This window comes from Parus major, chromosome 1 (genome assembly GCF_001522545.3).
Source record: "Parus major isolate Abel chromosome 1, Parus_major1.1, whole genome shotgun sequence".
NCBI lineage: Eukaryota > Metazoa > Chordata > Aves > Passeriformes > Paridae > Parus > Parus major.
In genome coordinates this window covers 2,680,378-2,693,243 of record NC_031768.1, presented here as the reverse complement: position 1 = coordinate 2,693,243, position 12,866 = coordinate 2,680,378, and the positions used below count along the sequence as shown (strand labels likewise).

Here is a 12,866-nt window from a genome sequence, read left to right as displayed (position 1 = left end):
AATTCCCCCTGCACAGGAGGCACAACTTGTGCCCTGGGCAGTGCCCAGCCCTGAGCAGAGAGCAGAGAGGGGCTGGAGTCTCCTCCTGGGGATATTGCAGAGCCCTCTGGACACAGCCCTGTGCCCGCTGCTCTGGGATGGCCCTGCTGGAGCAGGGAGCTGGCACCAGTGACACACTGTGGTCCCAGCCTGACCCATCCTGTGACCCTGTGAAAATAGATATAATGATCTCATTAATTAGTGTCAGCTGAAGCCAACAGACACTGGAGAGGGAGTTTCAGGATGTGCCCTTGTCCTTCCATTAGAAAAGTCACAAGGAGTTCATCCACTGCCTTGTCCAAGAATATTCCATTATGAGACAAGTGACCTAGGAACGCAATGTTTTGATTCCCATATGAAATTTGATTCAGTCTTCTCCTGTTTGACATTGAAAATGTTATTTTTGTGCTGCCTGGTTGGCACTCCTGATGTCTTCTTGTACCCCTCTGACAGAACCATGGCAGACTCTGCAGCACAGGATGTGAAACAAGGAGAGTTTTAGGCAAAAGTGTCTGATTTTCTTTGGCTGAGAAGGGAAAGAGTGACGTGAAGGCCACACTTTCTGTGTTGCCCCTTTAAACCCTTAAATGTTGCAACAGCACAATAATAATTTGAGATTAAATTCAGTGCAAGGCAGGACATCACAACTTCAGATATTGTAGGACTGGGCTACCACTCTTTTGTCTGAAGGAAGTTGATAGAAAGGAAATAGCTTTAAATAAAAAAACAACTCCATTAGAAAATGACAGTTTGCAACTTCTTTCTTACACCCTCAGTTGAATGAAAGAACTCACAAACAATGCAAAAAGCACAAAGCAGCATTTGAAATGGCCTTTTTTGCTAGTTGAAATTATCATGCTTTACTTAATTTAAATTTCACACATCCCTCCTTGCACCATAAGATCTCCTATTGCTGGCACTTTGGAAAGTGCACGTCATTTCAAGTATGAAAAGCAGAATTTGCTGCTTTTTAGGCACACAGGAAGTCAGTAACCATGTAAGACATCCACACACAACAAGAGCAGAGTCTGGCTCTGCTGCTCCTCTGAGTTTGTGGAAGATTTGGGTTCTTCACCTCAGAGCAGGCACTGGCAGCCCATGGATTCAAAATTCCCTGCAGAAATCACTCCATGCTGACTACAGAGCTACGAAAAAACCTGAAATATGAGCATCACTGTGTTAGGAGAGATAAAAATTGAGTCCTGCTTTTCTTGATGTGTTTTCTGAGGTGGCAATTCTTGTTTACCCAGATAATCTCCAGAGGAAATACAACCATAGGCAGCCCTTAAAGGCAACTCCTGTCCTGAAATGAAACATGGTGTTGTTTGCCTTTTTTTATCTTGTTTCATTTTGTTGTTTGCTTTTTCTGTTGTGTTGTTTTGTGGTTTGGATTTTGATATTTTTTTTTTGAAGGCAGCAAATCTCACTCTGCTGTCATGTTCAAACTCACATCTGCTAAAATCAGGAACAAAAGTATGTTTTAATGTTTGATTCTCCCCCAAGTTAATCTGCTAGAACTCATTCTGTCAGAGAGGATGGAATTCCTTCTTTATCTGCCATCAAAAAGAAAATTTCTTAGAGGTGTTCTAGCTCCCTTAAAATATTCCATTTTGAAGAAACAGATGAGTGGAAAAATTTTCCTAATTTCCAGACCCTCATGGGTTTGTCTGTGCACATCCTCATGATCATTAGAGGAAGGGAAAAGGACAACATTTTATATAATAATTTCATAGAGTCTTAAGTTCATTGGTAACAGAACCAAAGGTTATTTTTTTCAATAAAAATATCTGGAAATTAGATGTAATTTTTTTAAAAAAAATAATATTCATATATTATATGCATACAAACATACTGTTATATACTAAAGAAGGAAGACCAGAACTTCAGCAGTCCTGGGCATTTCTTTTAAGAAAAGTAAAATAAATTCAAAAATTTCTAAATTTTGTCCTTAGATATTATATTTAATACTTTTACTTTAAAATGAAATGTGATTCAACTCTCCTTTGTCATGAGACTTCATCACTAGTAAAATGTATTTAATAATAAGCAAGAACAAAGTAATAATATTTAATATCAATTGGTTATTAGTCTAATAAATCCAGCCCTCCATCTCCAGGGCTCGAATTGATCTCTCCCAACTGTTCACTCCTGATAAAGTCTGAGTTCTGTAGCAAAAGAAGGTGTTTTAAGGTCACATTATAAATCTCCACTGACACAAATTCCTGATGGTTTTCAGAGTGCTGTGCTTTCCTTTGATGATTAATGCCATGCAAAAAAAACTTTCATAGAGGACCTTATATTTTTTGTAAAAAAAATTTCACTCTTGTGCTGCTTCTTTCTTCCTTCCTTCCTTTTTTCCCTTTCATAGCAGAGCATGAATCTGATGCTGGATGCTACATTATTAGCATGGCTTAGGGCATTGTCCTCACTCAGATCCAGGACATAACCTTAAACCTTTCTTTTCATATAAAATGCTCTCAGGAGTGAATGAATACAGTTCTAAAGCATTAGCTGCTTGTTTCATGAATGCCAATAGTTCCTATTACTGTGACATTTGAGCTTTTTTTTTTTTTTTACAGTAGAAGTCCAACTTTTTGAAGTGCAAGTAGTGGGTTGTTTTGGTATAGAATATATTTCTTTAGGTTTTTGTACCATATATAAGCCTGGGACTGGGATAAGGTACTTAGGAGAGGCTGTGAGAGGAAGCTGAGGGAGCTGGGAAGGGTCTGGAGCCCCAGGAGGGGCTGAGGGAGCTGGGAAAGGGGCTCAGCCTGGAGCAAAGGAGGCTCAGGGGGCCCTTGTGGCTCTGCACAAGTCCCTGGCAGGAGGGGACAGCCGGGGGGGTCGGGCTCTGCTGCCAGGGAACAGGGACAGGAGGAGAGCTCAGGCCTCAGGCTGGGCCAGGGGAGGCTCAGGGTGGGCAGCAGCAGGAATTTGCCCATGGAAAGGGAGCTCAGGCCTTGGCAGGGGCTGCCCAGGGAGCTTTGCAGTGCCCATCCCTGGAGGTGTCACCTGGACGTGGCACTCAGGGCTCTGGGCTGGGGACAAGGTGGGGACAGGTTACAGATTGGACTTGATGACCTTGGAGAGCTTTTCCAACCTCAGGGACTCTGGGCTTCTAAGGTAGAGGTGGACAGAGTTCAGCTCCTCTGGAGTTAGGAAATGATCCTGTCTGAGACAGAGCAGGGGGTTATCCCTTGAACAGCCCGGGTCTGCTCATGTCACACCCAAAGGGCCTTGGAAAACCACATTTTCCTGCCAAATAACACCTGGCAGGGACAATTCTCAGCCTGTCCTTTTCTCCAGAGCTGTTTTTAGCACAGTCAAAGACAGATGTCACCATGCTGACTCCTGTCCCCAGCCATTCCAGCAGCTGCTGAAGGTCACTTTGCCCAAAAACCTTCACCTTGTCCCAAGGCTGAGATAAGGAGCCTCTGTTTGAGAATACTGCCCATTGAAGTCATATTTTTGTGGAAATTCTCTCCCTTACTGAGGTTTTTTGAGGAAAAAAGAGCTGAGATCTGCTCACCCATGGCTCAGGAGAGCCTTAACACAGGTGGAAGGGTGGCGAGGTGGGGCTCAGTCACCAGAGGGATCAGAGAGGGCACAACAGCCCCACCACATACTCTCAAAACCACTTAATTGGAGTTTCAAGGGCTTTGCAGTTCTCATTCAGCCCAGATTTTGGCTCTAAATTCAGGAGATTGGGCTCAGTCCCCACTGCTTTGGGTGAGCTATGGGATATTGGATTTTCACCAAATTCAAGGGCTCTTGATTGACCAAGCCTCTGTCTTGGCTACACCAGCTACAAGTGTCTGAAAAAAAAAAAAATAATAATACAAAGAACAAGAGACAAAGACCAGCAGGTTTCATTGGGAGTCCCTCAAATATCTCAGTTCATCTCAGCATCGGCCCAGTGCCACACCACACACTCCAGCTCCCATATAAAATCCATTTATTTCCAAGTAAGTGCTTTTTTCCTGCAGTGTAAGTGGTTTGTGGGTTGCTCTTTTGTCAGGAAGGCCTAACACACTTGAGTATTTTAGCAGAGAGTGAAAAATAGAGGAGGGTTTCCTCCTCCGTTATCACTTTGATTGAATAATTTCAATTTCCCCAGCTAGATACACACAGATAAATACAAGCTTCACACTTCATGGTAGGAAAAATGAAGAAATTAGAAGGAAGAAAAAAAAAAAGTCTACAAAGGTTCAGGCTATTTAGGAGTGAAGTTAAATCCCTAAATAATATAGAAATATATGATGGATTAATGTCCTCCCCTCACATTGCCACTTGCACTCAGGTGTATTTCTATTTCTATATTACATATATATATTTGTTTTTCATTTTGTCTGTTCCCCCAGGAGAAGCCCCAAAGAGAAACAGAGATGGCCAAATTGACAGAGTCGATGAGTGAGTACAAATAGGAAGTTCAACCACTTTCTTTTTCCATCTGTCGCCCTCCCTCTCATAAAGCCACAAACCCAGAACGCAGTGCTTGTATCCAGGGATCTCATTCAGCCCTGTCTTCACTCCCAAATTCATCATAAATCATTCCACTCCTGAAAAAACCAAAAAGAAAATAGGAATCCCCAGAACAAGGACTGCTATTTTCTTCATGCACTGCTTAAATCGCATCTATTTGGGCTTAAATCCAGAAAAGAACCATGTTGGACTTTGTGAGCCTGAGGGGTTTTTTTTTAAATAGAATGTAACTAATTGTGGATTTAATAAGTGCCTAATTTACTTGATTCATGTGTTCCTTTACAAGCTTACAGAAGGTCAGTCTAAATCCAGTGCAATTATTCAGGATTGTTGCCTGTGTCACATTCATCCAACAGGAATTATGCCCAGAGATGTATCTGAAAAGCTTTCACTTGGTTTGTGAGAGGTTTGTGTTGTCTTCAATGTGTGCCCAACAAGAAACAGTTTGTATTTTTGCCATATTTTGGGATCTAGGTAGTGGAGTAGTGGCTGTAAGCTTTTGTAGCTGGGAACCTCAGGCTGGACAATTTATTTGTGGACAAAATCTGGACACAATTTAGGGTGAAATTCTGATAGACCACTGCCTCTTACCCAAAATTTATCAGCTTCAAAGCCTGTGAATGCTTAAATGAACTGACTCAAAAGGGAGAAATATGTCACTGTGCTTAACCAGAGACTACAGAAAGACAGAAACACAGATATGAACAACTTGTTTATGTCAGAAATTTCTTTCCAATTACTTTTTCCTGCTTGTATACAGAAGGCCAGAAGGATTGTGTACAGAAGGAGAAGCTGTCCTGTTCCTAGGGCAGCACTTCCCTGACTTTTTACTCTCCCAAATCCCTTTGTCACCTTTCGAAATCATTCCCTGTGTCTCCTTACCTCTGTCATTGCTGGGCAGAGCCACCACTACAAGCTACTGAAAAATTATTTCAGTATCAGAAACAGCCGATCCCACAAAAAGGTGCAGCAATCCTGGGAGATCTTAAAGATCTTCTTGCTCCAACTCTCCTGCCAAGGGTGGTGGGGAGGGGATGGAAATGATTTCCCAGAGCAGCTGGGGCTGCCCCTGGATCCCTGGCAGTGCCCAAGGCCACGTTTGGGGCTTGGAGCATCCTGGGACAGTGGGAGGTGTCCCTGCCATGGCTGGGGTGACACTGGATGAGTTTTAAGTTCCCTTCCAACCCAAGCTATTCTGGGATTCTCTGATTTTATATTGCTGCAGTATACATATAAAAGTATAATTTAGGGTATTTCTCCATGCTTGGTGCAGCCAAGCCGGGGTGGTAACAGAGAAAATCACAACATCACAGCTTAGCAAGGCCCAAAAGGACAAGGACACCAGGCCCCAGAGGAACCTTCTGCTGTAAGAATGGTAATTTTGCTCCTTTAATCTCTGTGGATGCTCTGTACCATTTTTAGAAGCATCCTGAGATCCCATCTGGTGCTGCTGGATGTTGGATAGCTGTGTAATTATGTCTTGATGGATGGAACAAAGGAGGATCCTGTTATCAAAGGTGGAAGCAGATAAACAATATCTCCTCTGTTCATTAAGTACTTGCTGGACTTAGCACAACTCTTCTGGAACAAGCTGAAGGAATATTGCCAAAAAGTGTTAGGGGAAAGCAGTCAGACCCTCTGAGTGCTCTGAAGAGTCAGAGGAGAGGCCTCCAGAACTCTTGGTAACTGATTGGGATCACAGGCCCAAAAATGCAGCTCCTTTACGCTTCATGTTTGTCCTGCCAATTATTTTATTTGACTTCTTTGGGACAGAATGATGCTTAAAGAGTTTACTGCTGCTTTGTGTGAGGACTTTTCCATACTTCATGAAATTTTCAGATGGCATTTTAAAGTATTTTTAATAAATCTAAGTGTTGCAGGATGTAAATAAAATTATTTGTGAATATACAGCAGTGCTTATTTTAAAGAGTACAGAGTACAGAGTAAAATGAGATAAAAGGAGTAGGGTGGGTCTCTGGCTTGGACTGCAGGGCTTTTTTCTTGGAACTGAGAAAATGAAGAAGGGTATTCAAGGCCTGAGAGGGTTTCAAGGACCTGGAGAAATGACTTGATCATGGTACCAATATAACAGAATTATTACTTGCCTTCCTGTTTCACCTAAGAGCTGCTCTCCTCTCTCCCCTCTGCTCACATCTTTGCACAGCCCCAGGAAAAATCAATCCCCTTCCCTCCACTACCCTGTATTTTCTCTCCATCAGAACACCCTGCTGAAGCTGCCAAGCACTGCTCTCTGCCCCTCTCCTCCATAAAGGTTTTCTGGATGTTTCTGCCCTAATCCAAGCCCCAGCACCTGAGATTCACATCACACCAAGAGGGAGACTGAGGGAACACTGATACAGAGGTTGTTCCAAGGCTGTTATATTTTTTTTGCCAGCAGAAATAGCAGTCTATATTTTTGTCACATTTTGCATTTCCATTCTCAGAGGCTCTGTCACGTTGTAGGGAACATTGGTAAGGGAAAAAAATTGCATTATTATTATTATTTTCTGTCCTTTTTCCATAGAACTTTTAAAAAGATGAGGTATCATGACAGAGCCTTGTACTTGAGATCTGTTTTCCTTGAAAGCAAAAAAAAAAAAACCATGAAGGGGAAAATAATTTTAATATAAGAGTTAAAGTACAAACTAGCAAGAAATGTTCTGCTAAATTTTTCAGGATAGTCCCTAAGAGCTGATACAGAAGCAGAAATGAATACCAAATAACACCACCCTTTGCCTCAAGTTATTATTTTACAACTCTTGCACAGAATTAATAGAAAGCCACCACAATTACACTGAGCCCCAGGGAACTGTCCAAGAATTCCTTTTTAATGCCTTAAAATCCATATGCATTTAAAAAATTTCTTTATAGCCTGAATTAGTCAATTTTCCTCATATAATCTCAGAATACTTAAAAGCTAAGCATATCCATGAATCCAAGAATGAAATTATTTTCCTTGCAACTTTTATTTTCTCCTCTCCCTGCTGTTCTCAAGCTCCCCATGCCCTGGTGATCATTTTTAACCCAAATGCCATCACTGCAAGTGGCTCAAACCCAGCAGGGAAGGTATGAGAGCAAATATTCAACAGCAGAGGAAGGAATCAAATGTTCATCCTGACCTATTTGGCCAGTATGAAAAATTTATTTAGAGAAACATCCTCTACAGAACTATCCAGTCCTCAGGAATGCTTCGTGGAATGAGCACTACAAGGTATTTAGTGAGTGGCCAAATATGTAGGTGTATTTAAGAACAGACATTTTGAGGATGTCAAAGTTCTCAGCTTTGCAGAAGCGTGGATCTCGTGTGCCATGGGATGTGTGACATGAGCAGAGGGAAGCTGCTCCAGGCTGGGGTGGCAAATGGGCAGGGCTGGATGTCTGACACTGACATCCAATTAAAATCTGCTGCAGCAGCAGGGACACAGCAGTGACCAGCTCTGTTTGCTCTGCTGCCCGGTCACTCTGCAGACACACCTGCCTGAGGACAGCCAGAGGCAGGAGAGCTGGATTAAAATCAGGATGTTCCTTCATTTGGTATAAAAATGTGAGCTCCAAATGTCCGTGGATGCATTTCCAAAGACAGTGAAATAATGAATACTGAGACCTCAGATGACTCCAGATAAAACCTTCTGAATTATGGATGCCACAAATTTTACTCAGGGGGGCTAGAAAGAATATAAGCCAACCTGAAGGAGCAGACAAACCCCAGGAGAGAGTTGGTTTATCATGAATTGCTTTTCCCTAAAGGTTTCTTTTTTCTTGTCTGTGGTGTCTGAGCCTGAAGTGTCCCTATTGCTCTCTCAGACTAGGGAATGTTTATGAAGAGAAAAAATATTTCTGCTTTGAGTTACTTGAAAGTCACATCATTTCCAGATTTACACGTGCCAGGGTAGTCTGGATTTTTTTTGAGCAATTCCAATTATTGTGAATTAGTGTTTTATGACATGTAAGAAAAACATATGGTACATTACAGTAAATGCATATCCAACCTTCTCTCTTGCTATTTCCCTCCTATACTACACCTTTTGTCTTTGCCTTTTGTTCAGTTTCCTGGGCTGCACCTACAGAATGATTGGCAGGAATTTGGGGAAGATTCTTTCCCTGTGCTCAGGTGAGACCCCACCTGCAGAGCTGGGTCCAGCTCTGGAATTCCCAGCCCAGGGAGCAGCTGGAGCTGCTGGAGAGAGCCCAGAGGAGGCTCCAGGATGAGCAGAGGGATGGAGCAGCTCTGCTGGCAGGAAAGGCTGGCCCAGCTGCCATTGTTCAGCCTGGCCAGGAGAAGCTTTGGGCTGAGCTCAGGGTGGCCTTGCAGGGCCTGAAGGAGCCCCAGGAAAGCTGGAGAGAGACAATTGCCAAGGGCTGCAGGATCCCTGGAAGCATCCAAGGCCAGGCTGGACATTGGGAGCTCCTGGCACAGTGGGAGGTGGCCCTGCCATGGTAGGGAATGTGGTTGAAATGAAGTTGGAATGTGATGATCTTTAAGGCCATTCTACAATTCTGTGATTTTAACTTTATGATCACACCAGGAGTCAGTGTTGCAGCAATGCTGCCCTGTGTGAACACAACCCCACTGGAGGAGGGGCAGAATCAGGCCTTGAAGAGCTGATCCTAAAGCCTGACTTTCATCTCCTTAATCCAGAACACTGATTATTCACTCTCAGGAAACATTTCTAACTACAAACTTCCAGTTCAACATTTTACACTGGTATCAAGTGCCACCCATTTGTTACAAAGTGCAGATTCTTAAAATGCAAAATTCAAAAGCAAAAACTCCAAAGCACTTGGAAAACTCATTCAAGAAAGACATTTGCCCGTGCTTGGGGGAGGAATTTCTTTTGAAAATATCCAGCTATCATCTGGTTATCCTTTTTTATGAGGTGAGCCAAGAGCAGAATAAGAAGGCTGGTTTTCCCCCAATATGCATTTTCCTTATCTCATGTTCTGTTGTTAGTTATTACTGGAGAAGCAGTTTTGTACCAAATACTAAGTTACAGATGTAAGTGATACATCTAATTATTGTTGATTCAATACTGTTTATGTAGGTTGATAACATTTATTTCCAACTTAACTCCCTAAATCTTTGGTCAAATTTGAATTACAAGTAACCAAAATATGTATGAACTTATTATTGTTGTTGTTTTGATTATTTCAGCAGAAATTAGCTGATGCATGCAATCAAAAGAACAAAAAGAACATTGCTATTATTAAATGAAAAAACAGTTTATTCTTTGTGGGAAAGATCAGGCTTTGAGAGAGGAATGAAATTCTAAAGTAGAAATCCATTATGCAGGAAAGCAAGAATTTTATTGTCTCAATGATGTACTGACAGGGGCCTAGAAGAGCTGTGAACTTATTTATGCAATAATTAACAAAGGAAACTTGTCTTAGGCAGGAAGATGATCGACAGCTTCTCCAGTCCTGGGTATATAACATTGTGAAGAGCATTTTCTTGGCATTCTCTGAGCTTTTAAGGGTCTTATCTTTACCTTTTCTCTGCAAGTGTGAAGGACAAAAATTGGTTTTGTTCTTCCCAAATGAAAACCAAGACTCTCACAAAGTCATTTGATTCTAGAAGCTTGGATTTTTCAAAAACATATTAAATTTTGATAGCACTGCTAATATTCCTTGGCTAAGCTAAAAATCTTTGTGAAAATTAAATTCCAAATCTCAGGCATGAGATAACCAAGAGCTGAATAATGAATGAAGTAAAAATTTCTGCTTTCCTATTTGGGAACAGCAATTGCATAAAGGCTACTGGACTTTTTGAAACAGAGTATTTCCTGTTATTTCCACCTTTATATATATATATATATATATATTCCTTTATTTTTATTAGTTCCAGGTTACCCATTGCTAAATCATCCACTTCTAAAATAGAGGCTATTTCAAAATTCTCAATGTTCTTTGCATTCCTATGGCCCACAGCAGAGCCAAGCTGTGTTTTCCAGTCCCATCCTTCCCTGGGAAAAGTGGGATTTGATTCCATGCTGCATCTAAGTTGTTTAGGTACAAAGCTTTTAGATAAAACACTTCCCCAGCTTCCCAGGACACTGCTCTGCACAGATCCAAATCCATGGTCCTATTGCAACAACATCTTCTGAGGGTGAAATTTGTGATGCCAGATGAGTTTTGGTATGAGATATGTTTAGGAATTAGGTGGTCTTTAGAGGGCAAATATATGCCCAGGGGGGTTGAAAATTATAATTAAGTTAAGCATGTGCAGAAATGTAATTTCAAAAGCCAAAGTCAGTGCAGATTTTAAGGAGAAGATTTTGAGGACCTTGATCAAAAATGTCAGTTCAGTGGTTTAAACCTTTACTGAGACATCATTTTCTCATCACACCCAAATAATAAGTGTACATTCAATTGTGGGCCAGGGAGAATTGGCCCCTTAATTATCTCTGGAAGTCTTCAAATCAAGCTTGGAGCAACCTGGGATAGTGGAAGGTTCCCTGCCCATGGCAGAGGGTGGCACTGGATGTTCTCTAAAGCCTCTCTCAGCCCAAACCATTCCATTTTTCTGTTTGGGGCTTGGTTTCATTATTTTAATGCTCTTCTAATGCAGAGCTTTTTCTACATTTTTTTAACATCCACCTAAATCTTCCAGAGGTGCCAACCAACTTCTTCAGCTGGAGAAGTGAACATCATACAATGCTGGAAGAGCAGCTTCCACCTGTAAAGAGCAGGAATTTCATACTCAGAATAAAAATAATCATTAAAAATGTCTAATCAGTTGTTTCCACAGGGAGCAGATGAGTCAAATTCAAGGGTGAAAAAAAAAAGGATCAGTGTTTCTGAAAGCTGTAGAAACCTGTCTGTCCTGGATCAGCCTTATCAAGCAGAGAAGGGACCATAATGGATTTTAGTTCTAGGAAATAGAATGTGGGGGAGAGCAAAGAATTCTGGTCAACATGTAAGGGAAAAACAACCCAGGAAAAAAATAAGCATTTGAGATGTACAAGTACAGCTGTTAAACAGGTAGTACCATAAAGTATTGAATTTTTAAAACCTTAGACTTTGACAATTGTTTGCAAAGGTGTCCAGAATCAATGACTGGAAAATATCATACAGCATGGCAAGATAAACTACTTGATGTGAAAGGGAAATATCCAACTTCATTGGAAAAAGGGCCCAGTTGCTCTTTGTAATAAAAACAATGAGAGAAAGGTTTTATCAGGGTGTTTTGGGCAGATGTCTTTTAATTGCCTTTTAATTGGGTATTAAATTAATCCCTAAAGCTGGACTATGTTCTCCCTGTATTTGTTACCTGCCTTCATTGCTCTTCAAACATTTGACAGGGGATAACAGGGACAATATTACCTATATTAAAGGCAAATAATGCCTGGAAGTGTGTGCACAGCACACATTAATTCCAAGTGTGTTATTCCTGAGTGACTGCCCATACTCACAGCTCAGCCTCTTCTAACTTTATTTACCACTTTTCCTTTCACCATAAAATATCTTGAACTACATGGAGGAGAAAAGCAGAAAGACTCCAGTGAGAGTCGTTGCCAACAGTGAGAGAGCTGTTAAAATATAAACCAACAAGAAGGCAGAGACCTGCAAATCTGTCCTCTCTGAGGGAGTCAGCACTGCTTTCAGAGCCAGGGATGGCACTGATGGGGCTGTTCTGCTCCTCAAAATCAGTCAATCCCCAACTTCAGCATTACTCCTTTTGCTCTTCCTGCCCAGGAAAGTCTCACAGGCTTCTCTCTCTGCAGGAAAAGGAGGACACAGCTGTGTTCACCTGCTGATTCTGTTAGCACTGCGCTGAAATTCTGCCATGTAATGAGAGATTGCTCTTTCTTCCTAAATAATTCCCCTATCTCCCTTCTTCAAACATTTGCCAGCTTGCAGAACCTCTCTCTAATCACCCTGTTAGATTTTATAATCCACATCAGCATGCAGGGCCTCCAGTCCTGGTTGTTCTTTGCTGAACTTCCCCCAAATCATTTCTCACATTCCATAAGTACATTTATTAATCCACATACCTGTAAGAAAAACAGTGCAAAACAGAAAGGTTTATCCAAAACAAAACCCTGTGTTCCTTCAGGGCAGAAAGGTGATTCCAGCACCTTATAGGTGGTAAAGTACCCTGGATGGGTGCACTTCTCCTTGCCCCCCTGACACCACTGAGGTGTTGGGGCACCTCAAATCCTCAGTGCAGGAGAGCCCTGGAGGGGCTGGAGCGTGTCCAGGGCAGGGAACGGAGCTGGGAAGGGGCTGGAGCCCCAGGAGGGGCTGAGGGAGCTGGGAAAGGGGCTCAGCCTGGAGCAAAGGAGGCTCAGGGGGCCCTTGTGGCTCTGCACAAGTCCCTGGAAGGAGGGGACAGCCGGGGGGGTCGG

General features: G+C 42.1%; 1 protein-coding gene across 2 annotated transcripts in view; it reads left to right on the top strand.

Annotated features, from left to right (window-relative positions):
- KCNJ6 (potassium inwardly rectifying channel subfamily J member 6) overlaps nucleotides 1–12,866 on the top strand; it is a 157,830-nt gene that overhangs the window by 53,685 nt on the left and 91,279 nt on the right. Inside the window, exon 2 of one of the 2 annotated variants that reach the window (XM_015628554.1) lies at nucleotides 4,401–4,449. The exons of the other annotated variant lie outside the window; for it this stretch is intronic. Coding sequence (XP_015484040.1) covers nucleotides 4,425–4,449 — 25 coding nt within the window. The 5' untranslated portion in view covers nucleotides 4,401–4,424. The remainder of the gene's footprint in view (nucleotides 1–4,400; nucleotides 4,450–12,866) is intronic. 2 annotated transcript variants of the gene reach the window in all.